This window comes from Podarcis erhardii (assembly GCF_964252035.2).
Source record: "Podarcis erhardii genome assembly, chromosome: 13".
NCBI lineage: Eukaryota > Metazoa > Chordata > Lepidosauria > Squamata > Lacertidae > Podarcis > Podarcis erhardii.
The window spans coordinates 26,951,275-26,973,704 of NC_138502.1; the positions used below are offsets into that span (position 1 = coordinate 26,951,275).

Sequence of the window (22,430 nt, forward strand, 5' to 3'; positions counted from 1 at the left end):
GATGCTAGATTATAAAAAACTGGCCACCATTAAATTAGATTTGAAATTTGATGATAAGTGAGACTAAAGAAAATATAAAATTTTTTGGAAGAAGTGCTAGATTATATTTGAATGAGTGGACATGAGATTGTAAACAAGTTGATAATTTGTTTGGAAAAAACTTTTAACGATGTAAACGGGAGCGGGAGACGTGAGGAAGTCCAAAGAAGTGATGAAATTATGTCTGTGATAGAAGTAAGACTGTTTATTATTTGTGCATTTATATTTAAAAACTTTAATAAATATTTATAAAAAAAAAAACAGAAAGCTGTCTGTGGACAAACGCCGGCTCCCTCAGCCTGAAAGCGAGATGAGCGCCGCAACCCCCTCGTTGCCTTTGACTGAACTTAACCGTCCAGGGGTCATTTACATTTTTTTACCTACTCTTTGGGACCACCACTGGTCACTCCACAGCAGATGGCACAAATTAGGGGAGGTGGGAGAGACAGGCCAGATGCAGCAAGCAAACCAAACGTGATATCTATTTATTGCATTTCTCTCCCACCTTCCCCCCCCCCCCGCCCGTTCTTCCCCTGCTCATTTAATCCCCCCACAACCCTGTGAGGTACGTTAGGCTGAGAGGCTATGACAGGCCCAAAGATCTTCATGTCCGAGTGATAATTTGAATCTTGGTCTCTCAGGTCACAACCATATGGATCATGGCAGAAGATAGCCCAGGAGGACTTAGACATTGTTGTGCTAACGCAGCAGCAAAAACTATTTCAAGCCAGAGGTGGCAGCAGGAAGAGCAGGCCCACCTTCCTCGTGTGGCACAATGTCTTGAGGCAGCCCTATCCTCCTCTCTTCCTAAACCATCTCCATTATAAAGACAGTTACATTACTGTTACACTACTTTAAGAAACGGTGTCTGACTTTGCTTTTTCATCTTTTCCTCCCTGTCCTTTTCCCTTTCTTAAGACTGAAAGCCTGCAAGCAAGACTGTCTCTTGCTTTTTGTCTTAGTGCAGCACTTTATTTTATATGCTTCCTAAATAATAAATAATAAGCAGTCAGCTTGATTTTTCTGGCAAGCAACATACCCAGCAGGAGAAATAATCTCTCAATGAATCTTCCTTTCACTGCAACAAGACAATGCACCCACTCCTTGTATCCAATAAATGCAGTGTTTGTGCAAAGAGTTGTATGGGCCAGGTGTAAATAAGTAAGTAAGTAAATTTGTATTTATACCCTGTCCTCCCCAGGCAAGACCGGGCTCAGGGCGGCTAAAGGCTGTTGCATTGAGGCGAGGAAATTGTGAATCAGTAGCTTCCTGTGTCTGGAATACCTTCCTCAATAATATTAAGTCCACAGGGATTTGCAAGCATTCCAAACTCACACATTGAATGCTGTTTATTTTCCAGAATGGGTGTGCAACTTTGTGTAAATATTGCATTTCTCTCTGTATATATGATTGCCATTTGGCCAATCTGACGCCAGACCAATCAGGCTATTTATTTTTAAAGCTCAGCTATGTAATTGCCCAATGAAATGGTATGCAAGAAGGAGCTTCTCCTTTTCCATGTGTTTTTCTTGGTTACAATCGGAGTCTTCTAAGCATGTTGCCTAGTAAGCATTAAGATTTCCATGATAGGCAGTGAGGGCCATCAATGTGGAATGCATGTATGAAAAGCCGACTTAAAATAATGGCAGCCTTCTGCATGGCACCTATTCCCAAACAAACAGGGATGGCGTTAGACTGCATATAATGGGAAAAAAATGGTTTATTTATATCATCTTTTATAAAACAAACACCACAGAGTTACAGAAAACACATGCCTCTAAACACAAAACTTCATTATGTATTTGTTTGTGTGTCTGTAAATGCATGGCTGACAAACAGAAAACAGAATTTACTCAGCTAAATATTCTGACTGCTATCTTTGTCAGTAACACGGCTGGATTTCAGACTCCAGGCTGCATGCTAAGGTGGCCATTCTATAAAATCTGAAGGCAGAATTCTCAGGGAGGAAACGTCTGCCATAGAAATGGAAGAGAGGCTTACAATGTGCAATCCTATACATGTTTAGCTGGAAGTAAGTCCCACTGTGTCCAAAGGAACTTACGTGTTCCTAAGCGTGCTTAGGATTGCAATAAAACCTGATCTCCCTTTTTTTCCATACATAAGGGGAAAGAAAGTAAAGCTTTTGCATCAGCCTCACAAACCTGTCTGAGGAGAATCTATAAGGACTGCCAGTGTTTTAAGACCACGTAAAATGATGCCATAAACTAAATGCTGTGTTCTTTTCTTTGCTGTGACTGCATTGCATTATTATTATTATTATTATTATTATTGGGGGTAAAGGATTGCAACCATAACTGCACACTGAAAACACAGGTAACGTTTTCATATGCTTCATTTTCACCATGACTATGCTGAATTTCTGACATACGTAAGCCATGATGGGATTAGTCTGAAAAGCATGTTAAAACTGAAGAACAGAACTTGAAATAATATTCTCCCAGATTAAGGCACTGATTTAGATATCGCAGGACTCAACAGCTTTTTTTTTTCTGCAGGAAATGTTCCTAAATGAAAATGTTGGTCTCCAGCCCCCAACAGCCTTAGCCAGTGTGGCCAATGGCTCAGGAGTGATGAGAGTAGTAGGCCAACAATATTTCCAGGACCATAAACTCCCCATCCCTCTCTTTTAGCAGGGATGACTTATGGCATCAAAAAGATTTTTTTTATTTATTTAAAGGAATATTACTACATTTATATTCCACCTTTCCTCCAATGAGTTCGGCGTGGCACTCCTCGCTCTCCATTTTATCCTCACAACAACCATTTGAAGTCAGGCTGAGAGAGGGGTGAGTGGCCCAAGATCACCCAGTGAGCTTCATGGCTGAGGAGATTTGAGGTCCCCAAGGTACTAGCCTAACACTCTAGCCCAGGGTGGTCCAGCGCACGTCCCAAGTGTTAAGTTGTGGGTTGACATAGCCGACGACACAGCGATTTCTCCAACTAGCTCTTTATTTCGTAAGCTGGAATAGAACTGACTGCAAACAGCTCAGCCGGCCTGCTTTTATAGGCAGCCGGCTGTCAACATTGTAGCAACAACAACCCAGAGTTCCCGCCTAAAATAACTGACGCGGACCTGAGGGAAAACTATCTACAGACCTGAGTGAAAACTATATACAGTATCCCCCTGCTGGCCCAGGGTGAAACTTCACTACATAACACCCCTCCCCACCGAGATAAGGCGTTAGTTACAATCGTAATGGTTTCCTTATATACAGCACTACGCGTAATGGTTCAATTAGGCACAAAAGCATATTGGTTACATTTCCCATACTTAGACCAACAGTGATACATGTCCAACAACATAGTCCTTTAAATAAGTTGGGCGCTTGGGAACTCTGCCAGACCGCCGGGGACTGGTAGCCAAGTCCGGGGGGCCACACAGTTCTTGCTGAGGCTGTGGTGCGACCCTAGGTGGCGTTGGAACCAAATCCCCTGGATCCGCTGCTGTGGGTGGAGCCTCCGCAAGTGGAGTGGTCTGAGTCTGTGGTAAGTCTGGCAGACCCTCTGAAGCGGCTTGGTTCGGCTCCACGCTGGCAGTTTGCGAGGGAGGTGTAGGTGGGGCCTCGCCATCTGTACGTGTCTCTTCTGGAGCCGCAAGCGCAGTTGGGGGCACCTCGGTAGTGTCCAAGTCCCCAACCCTGCGCCTAAGCTGGTCTATGTGCCGTCGCCACAAGCGTCCGTCTTCAAGTGCCACCTGGTACGAGCGAGGTCCCGTGACTCCCACTACTGTGGCTGGCACCCAAGGAATGTCCCCCACATAGTTCCGGGCAAAGACCTGGTTTCCTGGGACAAATGACCGTGGCGCGTTGGCACAGCCTGGGGGTTCAGCCACGGCAAAGTCCGGGTGTAGCCGGTCGAGCGGTGACCTGAGGCGGCGGCCCATAAGCAGTTCAGCAGGACTCCTCCCTGTGGCCGCATGAGGGGTGATGTGTTGCACGAACAAGTATTCGGCGACCCGCTCATGCCAGTCTCCCCGGTCCAGGCGCGCCAGTGCCTCTTTTGTCGAGCGCACCATTCTTTCCGCTTGCCCGTTGCTGGATGGATGAAAGGGTGCCGTTAGGGCATGGCGGATGCCCAGTCCCAAAAGATACCGCTCAAACGTGCCTGACGTGAACTGTGGTCCGTTGTCAGAGACAAGGACATCAGGACACCCATGCGTTGCAAACAGGCCTCGCAGCACCCGGATGACAGCTTCGGTAGTGGTGGAGGGCATCAGGGCGACCTCCAGCCATTTGGAATAGGCGTCCACCACTACCATAAAGGTCCGGCCGTGAAAGGGGCCAGCCAGATCGATGTGCACCCTCGACCAGGGTGTCTTTGGCGTCTCCCAGGTGTGTCCCTTAGCTGCCGGTGGTGCAGGCCTCGACTCTTGGCACGCTTGACAGGCGGACACCCAGGCAGTGATGGCATCGTCCATATTAGGCCACCAGACATAACACCGAGCCAACGCCTTCATTTTGACAATTCCCGGGTGGCCAACGTGCAGAGCCTCCAGGACGCGCTGACGGAGTCCCTGGGGAATCACGACGCGGTCTCCCCACAGCAGACAGCCGCGATGAGCTGAGAGTTCATGTTGTCTGGTTGCGAAGGGCTGGAACTCCGATGCAAAAGGCCCTTGTGGCCACCCCCTCCACACCCAGTTGAGCACCCGGCTGATGGTGCGATCCTGGGCAGACGCGGAGGCCACAGTGGCAGCTGATACAGGCGCTGCCGGAAGATCCTCAATCAGAAGGAGCGATGAAGCTGGAGCCGGGTCTTCCACAAATGCTGGAAGAGGGCAACGGCTGAGGGCGTCGGCATGGCCCATCGATTTCCCCGGGCGATGGATGAGCCGGTAGTGGTAGGCAGCCAGGAAAACAGTCCATCGCAGCATGCGTGGCGAGAGAACCGGTGGAGTTGGACGATCACCGGCGAGGAGGCCCAGGAGTGGCTTGTGGTCAGTGATGAGGTCAAAAGTCCTGCCATAGAGGTATTCATGGAACCTCTTCACTCCAGCCACAAGTGCCAATGCCTCCTTGTCGAGCTGGCTGTAATTCCGTTCCGTCAGAGATAGTGTCCTGGAAAAGTAGGCGAGTGGTGCTTCTCTTCCATCTGGAAAACGGTGACTAAGGACAGCACCGATCATAACACCAAGGGCCACATGTGGACCTCAAGGCCTTTTTCTGGCAGCATCTGACGCCTCCACAGCAACTTCCCAAAAACCAGGTAAGTGCAGCACTGGGTTTTGGAAGGGGGTGGGAGGGCTCTAGGAACCTGCTGCAGCCTTGCACCTCCTTCCCGAATCCGGAAGCAATTTGCTTACCAGTGTTGAGAAAACAGTGTGATGGCTGGGGGGGGGGGGGACCAAGTTTTGGCCTTGCTCCCCACCACCACTGCTGTGCAACAAGGCAGTGTGTGGCCCATGAGTTGAAGTACTTTTGCAGACTTGGTATGAAAAGTTGGACTGCCTGCTAGCCATCACAGTCGCTCTTCCAAGTTTAGTTGCTATTCAGACAACATATTACTGTACTTACACTTTTATGCAACCTTTAAAAACCGCCTATAAAATGTAGAGCTGCAAAGCTTGCAGACTAGCAAATAGCGATGTCATTCATAATTAGGCACCTACATAATTTTCCAGCGTGAGTAAAGGAATATAGACATACAAAACATGTAACTAGAACTGTATTAATAATGAAAAAGTCCAAAACTTCAGTAACAAAGGAACAGGCTTATAGGTGCATAGGTTAGTGCAGAAAAGGTGGGGGAAAGGCCATGTATATCTTTCTTCGAAATAAATAAACACTTGTGAGCAACAGCTGAGATAGCTATCTCTCTAGCTGTTATGAAACAGCAGCTAGAAACATATGTGGTCTTGTACAAACTTGTTGATCACTTTCTATGAAACAGTCACCTGCCCTTGCCGATTTCAACAGAGACACATAACAACCTCATCTCACGGCCTCCCTGATCTGTTTGTGTGCCGTAATCCAAACGGTTTACAATTTTTACTCTGCCCTGTCTTGCATGAGCAAATCTCCTTTTCCACCTCAGACTCAGCCCCAGCCCCACCTACAATACTAATGGGAGTGGAATTGATTTTCAGAGTTGCCTCGTTGTCACTTTACAGTATGAAATACATTATACACAACTGGTAGTGGTGCTGCTGCTATTACAACGGAACTGGAAATGCAGTATGTCTCACAAAAGCCTAGTCTCTTCTTCATGCACACATGCAGATTACATCGCATACAACAGGACTGGGGAACTTGTAGCCTCCCAAATGCCATTGGTCAGGGATGATGGGAGCTGTAGTCCAAAAGCATCTAGCGGCCAAACAGCCACAACACACGTGTCTTCCCTCTCTCCACCTGAATACAAAATACTGGGGACAAATCCCCAGGCTAGCAATTAATTTCTCCCCACCAACATCCGACCCAGAGATCACGAGTTCTCCCCGAAAATCACAACCCACCCCCATGCAACCTCTCTTGCAGCTAGTTGATCTCTCTCACACGTGTCTGCTTTATACACACGTATGCTCAGCCCTCCCTGCTACTGTGCGTCCCAGACTCCTTACAGATCCGTTTCACAAACTTCAACCACTTCCCGCACCTTTTCCTTCCACACAGGTCACATTCCTCCATCCCAACGCAACCACTCCATTCTTTTTGTATTTATGTTTTCCCAGCTGCCGAACCCCTTTGCTTCCTTTCCCCCTCCCTCCAGCCAATAAAAGTGTCTCATTGATCCAACAACTACCAATCAACACTCCTACCGCACTCCCACCCGCTATCAGACAATAAGTGCCTCCCGCCTCCTTTTTTTCCCAACCAATCACTGCCACAGCCTTCACCTCCCAAGAAACCAATGGGCGGAATCTTACACGGAATCCCGCCCAACGACCTGAACGTTTCGCGTCGCGCTCTAAATCTCGCCTCTCTTCTCCCACCGTAGCCAATGAGGGATACGCAAACGGCTTCCTTCCAACCAATGGCGTAGCTTCCTCCTCCCCACCCCACCCCCACGCGCCTGCCCTCTGCCGTCAACCATTTAGCGCTCTCTCTCGCTTCCTGCTTTCCACGCCCCCGCTCTGACTCCGCCCCCTTTTGCTCTCGCTTTCGGAGAATTGACTGAGGGAGGGTGCGCGTGCCGGCTTGTTTTTTTTCTTCACGTCACGCTGCGATCACGTGATAGGAAGTAGTGTCCTGTCCGAAGTGGCGGTTACTTCCGTCTATTTCTCTCCCTGCCCCCCATCCCTTGTTCCTGTTGCTGAGGGGAGGCTGAGGCCTCTGGGCAGGCAGTGGCCCATCAGGTAAACGTCTAGCGGTGGGGGAAGCCCGGCCTTGCAGTGTAGGATGAGCTCGTAGGGAAAGAAGAAAGACAGGCTCGTGAAAATTGGGGCATTTATATCTCTATCTCTATCTCTATCTCTATCTCTATCTCTATCTCTATATAGATATACATATAGACATATATTATTGTTAGGATGTGAATTAATACTTTGAATTTTGGTGTGTTCAAAACGGTTCACATGCATTAGGTCAGGAATCCTTAACAACAGCCCTGTAAGGTAGGTCAGTATTAATCGTCCTCATTTTGTAGTTGTGGGTCTTTTAAGATGTGTGTATTCATGTGAGGGTGGCTTACTTCTGCTGTGGCCCTGAGGTGAAATTTCTCCTGGGGGCTTCCTGAGTCTTATAGCTGCAACGTTATTAACCTACATGCTGCTGCTGTCATAATAATAAAAATTATGATAAATAAAAACCACATTGTTGCAGGTTTGGGTCTATAGCAACAAATAATGGCGCCTTAGAAGATTAACCTTGTTTATTGTGGGTGGAGATTTCCCAGGCTACATCCCGCACTTCATCAGGTGATTTAAGTGTTGCGCATTGTTGACAGCTACAGGTGCATGGCAGTACAAGGGCAATAAATAGTGGGGTCAAATTTTCAGAGATGGGGAACTGAGGCTTGGCATAATGAAATTCATGATGGATCTAAGATTTGGACTGGGAACTTGCTGATTCATAGTTCTATGTCTTACTTTGAAGCTAGATTCATAGTTCTATGTCTTACTTTGTATCTGAAGAAGTGTGCATGCACACGAAAGCTCATACCAAGAACTGACTTAGTTGGTCTTTAAGGTGCTACTGGAAGGAATTTGTTTTGTTTTGAAGCTAGATGTTGCCATGGGAGGGAAAATGGCAAAAACAAAAGAGAGAAGAAGCTAGATGTTGCCTAAAATGAAGGACTGTCACCAAATAGTATTTCTAATAAAAAATAGTTATAATTATAGTGCTCATACTTTAGTCATCCTTGCATCAACCCTGTAAGGTTGCAACTTTTGGAACACTTGCCATTTTAGGCTTTTGCTACCTAGAAGATTTATCAGAATTATTGTAGTGTAAGTTCCTTTGGAGTAGAGCAGTTCGCCTAAGGCCTCCTAATGGCTATGATTGTATATGGGACTTTCAGTCACCATGTAGCACTTGTAATGTGTATAAGCACCTACTTTATAGTTCTTCTGAGCAGGGCTGTCTTTATTCACATAAAGACTTCTAGGTCAGACAGTAGAACTATTATGTAGGCTTGAGCCTGACCGCATGTGATTTTAGGGTGGAAACAATGGAAATAAATTGAAAGAATCTTTTAATGCATGTGTTTGGCAATGAAAGGATAAGAGGAAGAGAAATTTTAGTAGACTGGGGAAAGGAGAAGTGCTTATTTTCCTTAAAAAGTACAGGAGACAGGAATGTCCCCAGAGATCATCTGATGAGTAACAGTCAAAGCATGCAAAAATGGCTTGGCACGTGTCAAGGAATTAGCAGATGTAAAGCAAGTAGCACAAGTGGCATCTGCCATAAGAACTCAGTAAGGTAGATCAATATTGTTACTACTATATTGCAAATGGGAGCTCAGGCTAAGAATACAGTGGTACCTCGGGTTACATACGCTTCAGGTTACAGAGTCCGCTAACCCAGAAATAGTGCTTCAGGTTAAGAACTTTGCTTCAGGTTGAGAACAGAAATCGTGCTCTGGCGGCGCAGCGGCAGAGGGAGGCCCCATTAGCTAAAGTGGTGCATCAGGTTAAGAACAGTTTCAGGTTAAGTACAGACCTCCGGAACGAATTAAGTACTTAACCCGAGGTACCACTGTAATAGATTGCCTTGGATTAATTAAGTGAGTTTGTGGCAGAGTTGAGATTCTGCTGAGGAGGGTGAGAGGCTTCTTGGATCATTGCTTAGTGCATGGATAGGCAAACTAAGGCCCAGGGGCCGGATCCGGCCCAATCGCCTTCTAAATCTGGCCCGCGGACGGTCCGGGAATCAGCATGTTTTTACATGAGTGGAATGTGTCCTTTTGTTTAAAATGCATCTCTGGGTTATTTGTGGGGCATAGGAATCTGTTCTCTTTTCCCCCCTTTAGAATATAGTCTGGCCCCCCACAAGGTCTGAGGGACAATGGACTGGCCCCCTGCTGAAAAGGTTTGCTGACCCCTCGCTTAGTGTCTCAACCAACATGCTACATTATTAAATGTATCTTTCCTCCAAAGAGGTCTCCATCCCTTCATATTATCCTCACAGCCCTGTGAGGTAGGTTAGGCTGAGAACTGATGACTGGCCCAAGTTCCCCCAGTGAGTTTTATGGCTTAGTGAGGATTTGAACCCTGGTCTCCCAGGTCCCTGTATGACACACTAACTTACGTGATAGCATGCCTGTGTGGGGCGAGTGCTGCTTCCTTGTGTAGGAGAGGTCAGGTTTCAAAGACTTTGCCTTCTTCCTAGCAGAACAAGGTAAATCTAAAAAAGGAGTAAGAAGTGTGGGGGCAGGGATGCTATTTCTGACAAAGTCAATCTGTGTTTTTCTTGCCTACCCTAAATTACCTGTTTCCCAGCTTGTTCTCCCTCTCTCAGCATCATTTTTGTCTCATCCACTGGGAGAGAGCAACTGAGTCAGAAAGGTGTAATAATTATAAATATATATTGAAGCTAAATGGATTTGAGATCAATTAGGCAAAGAAGTTTAAGATCTTATTTTTTAAAAAGATCTCCAGCCCATTAGGTTTCCAGCTTTTAGGAGTGGAAGTAGGAAGTGATGAGGTGATGTCAAGAGGTGTTTTGGCCTGTCTGAAGAAGCATAAATCTAGGGGGAAAGGGGTGAGCCCCTTTTTATGGGAGCAAGGATTGTGGCTCATGCTTGGATTGACAAACTTCTACTATTTGTACATGTTCCTTTGGTTGAAAGGTGGGGTGTTGAAAACAGATACCAGGGAAGGGAATTCTACTAGCCGAATCCCACTGATTAAGATTTGGATAATCAGCCTCATTGTGCATTGTGAACCCCATGGGAACAATAAGAGAAGTGTTGATATTAAATTGGTTAAACTGTGTGGAGAGGAAAACTACAGAAGTAGCTAAGTAGGTGAGGAGCTGGTGATGAGATGGAGGAAAGGGGCAAATGATAGGTGGAGGTGGGGTCTGAGGAGAGCCTGGGTTGGGATAGTGGCCTCTGAGGAAGTGTCCAGGCTTGCTGTCTCCTTGCAGCTTGAGCAGGTCAGTGTTCTTAATGAAAATCCAGCCTAGTCTGAGAATGCTCTTGTTGTGTTATACCCTGTGTATGTAAATTGGAAATGTTTTCATAGTCTTTTTGCTTCAAAATGAATAAAAAAAGTTATTTACCCCAAAAATGCTCCTGTTGCTGGCTGAAGTTGGCCCTCGACCAATTATTGAGAGCATATGAGTCATTTGCTGTACCATCCATGCTGGTTTCTCATTTGCTTCTCGGTTCAGTTTGGATCGCTGGTTATTTATCTTTTAAGGCTGAAATCCTCTACCTAACCAGGAAGGGAGTCCCATGGAACTGCTGAGTAAACATACAAAAGATTACGCTGCACAGGCCCTAAATGGCAAAGAACCAAGATGCCGAGACTCCTCTAGGCCAGTGGTTTTCAATCAGTGTGCCATGGCACCCTGGGGTGCCTTTGAATGATGGCCAGGGGTGCTGCAAGCAACACTGGCCTCTTTCTTTCTTTCTTTCTTTCTTTCTTTCTTTCTTTCTTTCTTTCTTTCCCTCCTCTGATGCCCTCTCTCACCTCTGCCTTGAGGAGAAGACACTGAGGGAATACTCCACAAGGGAGGGTGTTCAAAAAAGGGTGAGAGGCTGCCAGCTTTGCAGGCAAGGTGTGACATATCTGGACTCCTGAGCCCCACAGGGGTGCCGCAGAAAGAATGGAGTTGGTCAAGGGAGCCGTGGACTCAAAAAGGTTGGAAAACCTCTGCTCTAGGCTAGCCTTCCCTTGCTGGCTGACCAGAGTAGGAATCCAGCACCTACCTTGAGAAAGGCTGCCAACTGCTTCTTGCCATATTCACATGGCTGTTTTCTAAGGTTACGGGAGAGGCCTTGTTGTACATCTGTGATTAGTATAGCAGGAGTATGTGATAAGACCTTCTTTGTTGCTGAATGCCTTGCCCCAGAAGATTGATTTGGCAACCTTCCTGATGACGCTTCGTTCGAAGCTGAAGACTTGTTGTTCAATAGGCTTTCAATTTCTTAAAAGTTTTAAATGTGTGTTCTTGATCATACTTTTTGCCCGCTTCCTAGTTGGCATACTAGTGGGTTTATATTTTCTGCTGGTTTATGTATTTAACCTTTAGTTTCTGCATTGTTGCCTCGTGCACTTTTTATGGTGTTGAATCACGTATGCGCCGTTCTCTATCACCTCACTGAGTCGGCAAAGCAGGACAGAAATAGCAAGGGAATGGTTATTTTGTTGGGTGATGCGTTGGTAGCTTTGAAGGAAATGTTCCAGAGTTGCCAAAGGGAACTTGAGACTTTTATGCTGACGTTGTAGGCTGAAGAGGAATCAAATGAATTTTTTAAAAAAACTGATAAAAAAGAACAAACCTTGACTACAGCTGGGAACTAGCAAAGAGAGGACTTGAGTAACAATGGCACTGAGTAACATTAAAAAACAAACAAACCAGCAGTAGATCTGCTAGCAAATGGCTCTGAGGGGGAGAAATGGAAAAGTACAGGGAGGAAGTAGAAAGCAAGTATACAAAGCCCAGGTAATAATGGTGGGTTCAGGGAAGATTTCTTAAACAGGTCCAATCCACTAAGGCTGGCTTGTAGATGCAAACCCTGGGGCATACCACTAAACTGCCAGACTCAGTAGCACAACTGTCCCAAAGCTTGTTTTTCTCAGATTTGCAGGTGATAGCTAGTTGACTGCTGTGCAGTGAGGAATGTAATTGCATAGCCTCCTTTTGTAAAAGTTGGACCTTCGGGGCATCTTTGTGTGGGATGTTAAAAAAAGTCACACAAACCTATGCAGGATAATTGTGGCATGACATCCCACATGACAGTTGCATGCAGCAATATGCCCCATTGATTGAAGACTGCAATCATAGCCCTACTTACCTGGGAGTAAGCCCCATTTAATTCAATAGGACTTCCTCTGAGTCAACATTGGTAGAATTGTGCCGTAAACCATCCAAATTTTGCACCACAGTTGTGCTGCATGCCAGTGCAGGTACCATGGCTCATATCTTTTCCTAGAAGAAAGACCTCAAGCCACTCCAAAACCTCCTCTTCCCCCAGTCAAATTTGATATTTGCAAATTCCAGCTCAAGCTGATCTGCTGTTGAACTAATATGCATATTGGAACATAGTTAACTGGCTTTTGGACTTCTTGAATTTTCCAATTCAGTTGTGTGCTGAAAAACTGTATCAAACTATGTTTTCCCAGAGAACAACCTTAACCAGAAACCTTTAATAGGAATCTGGTTTTAATAGGCACCTGCCTATTCATATTCAAGAGGTTTCTTTGCTTATCCTTCAGTTGCATCCTTGGGTCGAACCTTGAACCTGGAACACAGTTTGATTGCCTTCCTGCCTGCCTTCCCTTCAGTTGCAGGATCAGGGACTCATGGCTGCCTTGACAGATAACCTTGGGCTCCACTTAAGCCCTTGTTCTTTCGGGGCTTTGCTACAGCTGCTGGATTCTCCTTCCTCATCACCATTACCAGCTCTGAATTCTGCACTGTAATTTCATTCCTTCGTGGTGTAGCTCATGGGTAGGCAAACTAAGGCCTGGGGGCCGGATCCGGCCCAATCACCATCTAAATCTAGCCCATGGACAGTCTGGGAATCAGCATGTTTTTATGTGAGTAGATTGTGTCCTTTTACTTAAAATGCATCTCTGGGTTATTTGTGGCGCCTGCCTGGTATTTTTACAAGAGTAGAATGTGTGCTTTTCTTTAAAATGCATCTCTGCGTTATTTTGTGGGGCACAGGAATTTGTTCTTCTTTTTTCAAAATATAGTCCAGCCCCCCACAAGGTCTGAGGGACAGTAGACCAGCCCCCTGCCGAAAAAGTTTGCTGACCCCTCTATGGGGAAATGTTGGTTGTCTGAATTACACATCCCTCCATGAATGTTGATTGGCTTGAGAACCGATGACATATACCAGGTTTTAGCCAACTGAGAGAAAATCCTTCCCAAGCAGCTTCTGCAAGCTAATTCATCAGTTATAGTAATATCTTAAGTGGCTTTAAATGGTTGCCTCTATAGTGTTGGCAGAAGTAGGGGCAGCTGGAAAAAACAACAAAAGGCAGCCATGTTGATATGTAAGCTAGGGAAGCAGAGCCCTCAAGTCCACAGTTGGGCAACACCTTTATTATGGCCAACCAAAATGTTGCAAAATGGTGTGCCAGCTGCAAGCTTTTGAGTTCTCCGGTATGCATGATCAGGCAGGATGTTACCCAAAGCAGAGGCTGTGTGGATAAGGAGGAAAACGACATCAAAAATAGAACAAAATAGACCTGCTGTTGAAGGTGCGAGACTGCATTTTTATTCAGTTTGAAGTTGAAGGTTGCAGGCTGGCTCAGTTGTCTGCAGTTGTTAAGCTACGTCTAGGATTCTAGGATGAAGAAGCAATGAGTGACCCCCATGTTTGAAACGTAAAGAGTGGCTGTTACCCAGATCTGCCTTGTTTAAACAGGAACACAGGCAGATGATTCCCACAGGCAGGCAGATAGATTCTAGCCTAGATAATGAGCCAGGCGGTGCTCAGAGCACCGCGTCTATCTTTACAGTTGATGTGCAGCTCCTCTTAGCAAAATGACTTTCATCAATCTTCATTCAGGAAGCTGCGCTGACAGCCCTCAACCCACCCACCCCAACTCCCTTCTTTGGGAGACAAGAGAACAAGCCCAGTCAGAACTATGCTAATAGGAGTAACTAGCACCTGCCTAGCAAGTGATCGCAAAGAAGAGGTGGAAGGTGGCGCTCCTGCGATTAGGCCTGCTCGGAAAAGAGAGAAAAGGGTGTTGCTATTGTGGCAGTCACATATAAACATGTGTGTGGTCTTCCAGTTGATGCAAGAAAGTTCAAGCCCCAGGTGTCTCCCATGTAGGAGGTTTGGCATTGCTGCTATTTGTGTATACAGTCATACCTTGGATCCCAAACGCCTAGAGTCGAAAATTTTGGCTCCTGAACACTGCAAACCCAGAAGTGAGTGTTCTGGTTTGCAGGCGTTCTTTGGAACCTGAATGTCCAGCACAGGTTCCGATTGGCTGCAGGAGCTTCCTGCAGCCAATCGGAAGTCGTGCCTTGTTTTCCGAACGTTTGGAAGTCGAACGGACTTCTGGAACAGATTCTGTTCAACTTCCAAGGTGCCACTTTATATGTGTGTGTGAGTGAATCAGCCTCCAGGATAACTCTCACCTGCCCTCGGATCCCTTGTCAGTGGCATTGCCCTACGAACAAAGTGGAGACTTGAGAGAGGAACGTATTCTGCTTAACAGATATACTTGGTTGGTTTGTTTATGCTGCCAAAGAAAATTGCGTCTGTTCAGGTCCTCAACTCAGCTCTTCTGGGGTTTAACAGGCTTGTTCCTCAAGCAGTGGGGTGAGATGCTAGAGAGCAAACATGCTCATCTGTTTTCAACCTCTTTGGAAACCAGTCTCCCACGCAGTCTTCTAGACCACAGATAGCAACCTTGTTTGTTTGTTTGTTTGCTTGCTTGCTTGCTTGCTTGTTTTAAAAGTGGATTTTATTTTTTTAAATCCTATAAAGCATAATCTAAAACAGTTGGATTGTCTTCTAAGCGTCAATGTCAAAAGGGACCGAACTGAGTGAAGGGGAATGAAAAACGAAACAATCCAGCTGAGTTGACAGTGATTCAGTCACATGCTGGAGGAACAACACTGCTACTGTTAACGCACTCTCCAGAAGAAAAGGGTGAGTCAAGAACTTCTGGTGTGAAGAGCTGCCCTGCAGGATCAGAAGAATGTTAGTCTAGCCCAGCATTCTCTTTGTAGTGCCGTGCAGTGGTTAGATTGTGGCCCTGGGAGAGCAGGGTCAATTGCTGGCTCTCAGCCTAACCTACCTCACAGGGTGTGTTGGGAAAAATGGAGGTGGAGGGGCAGACTATGTTCAGCACCTAGAGTTTCCTGGAGGAGAGGGAGGCTGTGCATAAGTATATTTCTCACAGGCCACACAGGTGCCTTTAGGAGTTCACAAAGGGGGTGTGAAGGTCTTATCCTCTGGTAGCCTAAAAATACTTTGGAGGGGAAAGTTCTTTTTTTAAGAACTCTCTTTTTTCAGTTTTTCCAACAGGGGGAAAAATGATTTTGGAAGAGCCATTAAAAATGGTTCTGTGGAATATTTTCGCTCTTGGAATGGGTGAAATGTTATTTGACATGTGGTTTCTTTTGTTTACTACAAAATTGGTGGTTTCTCTTTTCAGCCTTTTATTTCTCTCCCCCCAAACCTCTCAGATGGTAAAAATCAAGCTACACATGCTTAAGTAGCATGCGGTATAACAGTTTTTCAGCTTGCTCTCTCTAGTGCTGGGTATGTTTGCAGTGTTACTTGTACAAAATAAAGCAGTTATATTTCAGGAGACTGCAATCCTATCCTAAGGATGCTTACCTGGGAGGGAGCTCTACGAAATAGTCTTGAATTTTCTTCCCCCAACATGGGTGACCAAAATCCACAGTCCTTTAACCTCTCATCTTCATGGATGCTGTATACCTGTTCTGAAAAACCCTCGTTCTTCTGCCTTTCAGCCAGAGATACACTTGGGCAGGGGGTGGCAATGAGCAATTTTACTGAGCGATCCTATGACAGCTGCTTAAGTAGTGTTCAGACTTCTGCACAGAGCGAGGAGATGGATAGAGGCACCGATGTGTATTATTCAGGAATCACAGATGGCTGAACTTCTTCTTTCGTTTGAGACGCTTGGGTCTCCTGCACAAAGTGGAGGTCCCAGTTCTTACTCAGTTATGTGAAGTGACATTTCCCCCCCTTCAGTTGAAGCTAAGTGGCTTAAGAGTCTTATTTGCACAGGGGTTGACACACGCATGCATAAGAAAGGGCGCTTGCATGTGTAAATTGTGTTGGACTTTTTCCCCCTTGCAGGAAGTTTACAGTTGGAAAGTCTAATCCTTTCTCAGTTGCTGCTGTCATATATTTCTCTGGCAAAAGCTACTGCTTGGGAGATGAAATTGTGCGTGTGCATATTCATTCTTGGGAACTGCTTTTCCATCTTTAAAACGTGATATGTGAAATGTTATTTGGATGCTTCACTTTTCATATGTCTGCAGGCCCTACTTTCTTATTTATGGAACCTAGCTCTGGGGGAAACAAAGCGCAGGGATCTTCTGACATATCTAGAAAACCTGCGATCTGGCTGTCATACTTTGATCCGGGTGGGGGGGGGTGGCTGGTGTTCTCCAAAGATGCTGGAAATTAGAGAAAAGCAGATAGGGTTTTGGGGGTACTTGGCCAGTAGCTGCTGCTGGAGTCTAGTTATTGCAAAATCTTTTTCCAGCTCTGCTGCCTTTTGGGTAGGAAAATTGAATTAGATGACCTTTGGTTCCTTCCAAGTCTCTGAACCGCCATCTGATATAACAGTTGCAGCTATTGTGAGTCAGGGCCCAGTTCCCTCAACTCCCATCTGGGCTTCAAGGAACAAAAACTGGGATGAGGTAGACCAGCGTTTTCATGCTTCCTTTTTATTCAACCCAGAAAAACAGATAGCAAAAAAGGAAAAGAAACATGGTGTGTTTGAGAGGTGTAAATAACTCTCAGTTTCTTGGCTGTCACTACGTGCACCCAAAGCGTTAACCTGCATTTTGGTTTCCTGCTGAGGACCTTGATCTCATTCTCTTTCCCTTTTCCCTCTGTTGCCAGAATACCAAGACGATCTCACTTCCCTGTTCTTTCTCTCCAGCCCCCCTGCAACCCCCACTGCAGATGAGCCATTGACAGAGTCACGGATGACACGTCTGCACGCGAGAGCCAACCCTTTCACCCTCCTGCCTGAGGATGAGCAAGTTGTGGGGCTTGCAGAACGGTGACCTGGAGCAGAGTCTTCCCGCCATTGCATCCTCTCTTTCCCACAGCCCAGGCCTCTCCCCGCACCACTTCTTCTCTCCCGAGAGGAGGCGAGCCATTTCTGACGTGCGTCGGACCTTCTGCCTCTTTGTGACCTTCGATCTTCTCTTCGTCTCGCTCCTCTGGATAATTGAACTGAACGTGAGTGGAGGAGCTGGCCTTTGTGAATATGGTTTCCTGCTTCCCCCCGGGGTTTGGCTTAAACAAGGATCCCAGAAGTGGTTGTCCCTAAACATGTTCATATAGCAACGGCAGTGAGTCAGGCTCAGTTTAAAACAAAACAAAAAAACAGGGAGTGCCTCTCTCTGAGAGTCCAGGCAGGCAGAAAGCAGTGTGCCAGACTCCTCCGTGCTGGTTCCCCTCACCGCCTCTGCCTTGAGCTGTCAGTGTGCTGCTTTCATCGCAGCCCACAAGTCTGTCCGTTGTCGGGTATTGTTAGATCCCAGGCTGAGTCTGCTCAGGTGGTGATGCTGCTTGGGCCAAGAGCAACTCATGAGATTGAAGCCCCATTCAAGGTTTCTGCACACGGTGGAATTGTACACAGTGAACAGGAAGTTGGGACGTGCCAGGTAGCCCCTTCTGCATGGCATCCCCATGTACAGAGCAAACCATTTAAAGGGAGGGAGTCTTCACACATATATAGTCTTTCATGGGATCTGCAGGCTCTTAACACATAGGGTTCAAGATCACAGGGAAGCCTGTGCATGCTGAAGCTCCCTCCCTCCTTTCAGACCTTTGTGTTGCATGTGTGTGTGTGTTTGTGTGTGAGGGAGGGGAGAGCTGCTGATCTGGCTGTCCTGCCCAGCCACATAATGGCTTGAAGGGCCATCAGAGATCTAACGGTCACTCAGTTGCAAATCACTCTTAGAAATTAGCCATGTGCTGGGTGCCTTTTGCAAGTGGCGCAGGTCCAACTGCAACCACGTGGAGAACTCTGGATTCCAGGTTGGCAGCTGACATCTCCATCTGGCTGGCCTCTCCAGCTTTCTTAAGCGGAAGAGTTTATTCATTGCATTTATTTCGCACCTTTTCCTCTGAGGAGTACATGGCTCACCTCTGTCTTCAGTTAATCCCTACAATGACTGTGAGGTAGGTTAAGAGGGAGTGACTGGCCCAAGGTCACTCAGTGAGCTTCATGACTGAGTGGGGATTTGAACCCTGACCTCCCAGGTCCCAGTCTGACATGCTAACCACTACACCACACTGGCTTCCTGGAGTACTTATGCTATGGGACAGCTCTATAAGTTCAAGTAGGTAGATAAATTTGAGGAAAGCAAAATGTCACTTAGAGAAGAATCTGAAATATTTTCCTTGAAGCTTGCATTTGTTTTATTTGATGTTCTATAAACTGCTTTGAGAAATTTTCTTTTAAATATAAAGCAGGATAGAAATAAAATGAATAATAATAATGTTTCACTAAAAAGAAAATGTGCCTAGACATTCCGTTGTGGTGACTGTAACTCAGGTTTAAGGTGCCATTTGGCGATATCAGCTTATATATCTGAGTTTCTAACACTGTGGCAAGTCCTTGTTTTACTGCTCATCTTTAGGTAGAAAAAGAGTGAACTCTTCTTCCTCCCCCTCCTATTATCTGGGGGTTCTTTGTGAGCTCATTTTGGCCTCAGAAGGAGTAAACCAAATCAGAGGCTGAACTGAGTTAGCAAATTGTTAGTCCCAGATTTAAATGATAAACAAGCCTGAGATAAGCAGTGAGTCATTGCTTAGAACTGTTCTAATCGTTGGGCTGAAACGAAGGATAAATCCAAATGTTGTCCTCGCCCACAAAGAAACCCACACAAATCTGGACCAGTGCACGCTGCAAGCTTGTGGCAGGAAGACCGATGACTCAAGCAAAGTGACCTACACACTACAGAAGCGGGAGCCAATCTGACCTTGCAGGAAAAATTCCTGACCTCACATGTTTTCAGATGGCTCAACTAAGCATCAGGAAAACCCTACCCATTAATATAAAGCAATGCTATGATTCCCCTGGAAGCAGTGATTGCTGGCACCAGCATATTAAAAGTCAGGGGTGAGGAACCTCTAGCTTGGATCCCAGTTTGGCCTGTGTGGATGTTTTCTCCAAACCTTGCCCACCTGCCTTACACGTGATGTCATATGTGATGTTTGGTGTGGGGCAGTAGAGACATGGTTGGATCATCTGCACAACCAAACTCTCTGTGGGAGCTCAAATGCTCAGCTGATCCTCGCAGAGAGCAGGCTTTAGATGGTCACAGGTCGGAGCACTGCATTAAAAAGTCCCAGGCTGGCATTGTGGTGTGTCTTAATTTATTTGACTTTAATCTTGCCAATCTGCAGGCAACCAAAAGCATCCAGGAGAGTCTGAAGTATGAAATCATCGAGTACAACTTTAAAACGTCCTTTTTTGACATATTTGTAAGTATCCTGACAAAATTGTCGCTTGCAGTAATAGCCAAGGAGAGACCTGGGGGTGGGAATGGCAGGTGGAGTGCGGGGGAATGACTTTGCCAAAGGAGCCATGAGGTCAGTACACAGGCAGCTTCAATAGTCTGTGCATTTCACAGAACTCCTTGTCTGTTAGGCCCTACCTGGATAAGAGTCCTGTGAAAGCCTGAAAGTTTGCCTGTTCTTGGTGCCAGTTGAGGTTGATTCATAAAAAGAGATTTTAACTTCTTTGCGTTTTTGAGACCTTCACAGTGGCCTTCTCATGATTTGCCTCTTGTGTTCCTTCTTATCAGCTCTTGGCTTTCTTCCGGTTTTCGGTGCTGCTCCTGGGATATGCTGTCCTCAAGCTCCGCCACTGGTGGGTCATTGCGGTAAGAAGTCGACTTTTTATCTTGCTCTCAGAGACGTACATAACATTGAATTGCAGCTGTAGTTTGTTTGCTTGCTTGCTTGCTTGTTTGTTTGTTTGTTAATGGGCTTCTCTCTTTTCTCCCCACCCTCCAGATCACTACATTGGTGTCCAGTGCCTTCCTGATTGTGAAAGTTATCCTTTCAGATGTGAGTTGCTGATAGCAAACATAGGTTCTACTCTAAATCTTTATGGTCCCTTTCCAAAATCTTGGAGCAAATTGCAAGCCTTTAAAAGCAGATGATGCAAAATTTCAGGTTTTTTTTAAAAATGGGAACATTTTAAACTTCATGGCTGCTTGCTGGTTTGGGGTACAAATGGATAGTTACAAGTGCTTGGGTGTAGTTGTTCCACGACAAATACTGGAGATCATTTCATATGAATCATGTCGTCTCCTTTTTTCCCCACCAACAGCTGCTGAACAAAGGGGCTTTTGGCTATCTGCTGCCCATCATTTCCTTTGTCCTTGCCTGGCTGGAAACATGGTTTCTGGATTTTAAAGTCTTGCCCCAAGAGGCTGAGGAAGAGCAATGTGAGTCTGTGTTGAGTGAGGCTGGATGAATGGAAGAAATCTCCTACCCCGGTAAAATTGGTTTTGACAGCCCTGCTAGTGTCGTGTCCCATGTGTTGTGAGGGGGGTGAGGGTGGCAGCACTCAGAAAGCAGATGACCTTAAGGGTTCATGGAAGCAGGTTGCTGTATTTACAGTAGGTATCGCTGGATCTACATTCTGATGCCTCAAGGCCTTTTAATATGTTAGATTAGTCCTATGCGAGGAAAGCATTAAAAAGCAAAATAATGCAAAAGATTATTCTTCCGTTCTGTGTCTTTGGGGTTTTGGTTTTGTTTTGTTTTTGCATGTTGAGAAAAGGGTTTAAAGACGACAAAACTAAGCAAGCACTTTGCCACGATTGGATTAGGGAAACGCTCAGGGTTGCTTGGAGGAAAAAGCTCTCTATTGCATTAGATGCTTAATTGCTTTGGAGATATGATAGGCAAAGAGGCCATCATTCTCCATGTAGATAACATGTCTTGTCTCCAGCTGAAAGGTTGAGGGGGGAAGCAGCTTGGCCAACTCCTAAAGGGTGGTGATAAATCTGCCTATCTGTGCAAAGGTGTCTGAGTGTGTTAAGCGACAATGCGCTGCCTTGTTGTTGTGCAACAAAATGTCCAAGTTCAGAATACACCAAGTGCATCTGCATACATTGATTAGGTTTCCTTTTGGCTTTCTTCCTGTGATTCAGAGTTTGCAGTGCGTTAAAATCTATAGTGAGTCAACGAGGTGAAGATATTTCCTAGTATTCTTCCGTAACCATGAGGGCTAGAAACTTGTGCTGCCACAATGAGGTTGGAAAGGATGTCGAGGGTGATCCATTCTGTTCCATATGACTCTGGTGGTCTCCCTCGACAACCAAGGGCCCACGTATTTAAAATGCCAGGCCAACATCCTTCTGCAAGCTCAGTACTTGGTTGAGAATCTGCAAATTGAAGTTGCTGGAAGTGAAATGCTTCAGCATGCGTGCTCCTCTCACTGAGCTTAGCTCTTCCCCCTTCCCACACCTGCTCAGGCAGATCTTCAGCTCAAGCCACCAAGTAAGGAGGCCAGCCCAGTCCTGGTGTTCTTCACTCTGTTCAAGCTTAGGAGGCCAACTTTTGCCTCTTTTTCCAGGGCTTGTGCTTCCCTGGTCTTTCATTCCGAGCTGCTCATCAAACTAGATTCCCAGTTTGCCCTCAATGAAGTTATTGTTCTCAGTTTATTAAGGGAAGCAGAATTACTGAGAGGATTGCTGGCTCTTCTCAAGCACAGTTTTGCCCTTCCTCAGACAGCTTTTCCTCCCTCATCTGGGGGTCACACAGGTTGAGCCAGGGATATAAATGCAATGCAATATAAATGAGCTGATTTCCGCCCCCTCCTCTTTCCAGGGTACCTGGCAGCTCAAGCTGCTGTGGCCCGAGGACCCCGCCTTTATTCAGGGGCGCTTTCAGACGGCCAGTTCTACTCCCCTCCAGAATCCGTTGCAGGTAATGACATTTCTTCCAAAAACTTGGGCATAATGTATTTCTGAAAGTCTGTCTCTAACTGAGCACTGGTAGTAGTAGTAGTAGTAGTAGTAATAATAATAATAATAATAATAATAATAATAATAATA

At 46.0% G+C, this 22,430-nt stretch overlaps 1 protein-coding gene across 2 annotated transcripts in view; it reads left to right on the plus strand.

Annotated features, from left to right (window-relative positions):
• The first annotated feature begins 7,156 nt into the window (after window positions 1-7,156).
• Window positions 7,157-22,430, plus strand: part of STARD3 (StAR related lipid transfer domain containing 3) — a 34,737-nt gene continuing 19,463 nt past the window's right edge. Inside the window, exons 1-7 of one of the 2 annotated variants that reach the window (XM_081837042.1) lie at window positions 7,157-7,354; window positions 17,282-17,586; window positions 19,765-19,842; window positions 20,166-20,243; window positions 20,377-20,430; window positions 20,696-20,813; window positions 22,204-22,302. In XM_081837042.1, the coding sequence (XP_081693168.1) occupies window positions 17,377-17,586; window positions 19,765-19,842; window positions 20,166-20,243; window positions 20,377-20,430; window positions 20,696-20,813; window positions 22,204-22,302 (637 nt within the window). In that variant the 5' untranslated portion in view covers window positions 7,157-7,354; window positions 17,282-17,376. Of the gene's footprint in view, window positions 7,355-15,263; window positions 15,286-17,281; window positions 17,587-19,764; window positions 19,843-20,165; window positions 20,244-20,376; window positions 20,431-20,695; window positions 20,814-22,203; window positions 22,303-22,430 lie in introns of those variants that run through there. The other variant, XM_081837043.1, reaches the window with a different exon arrangement.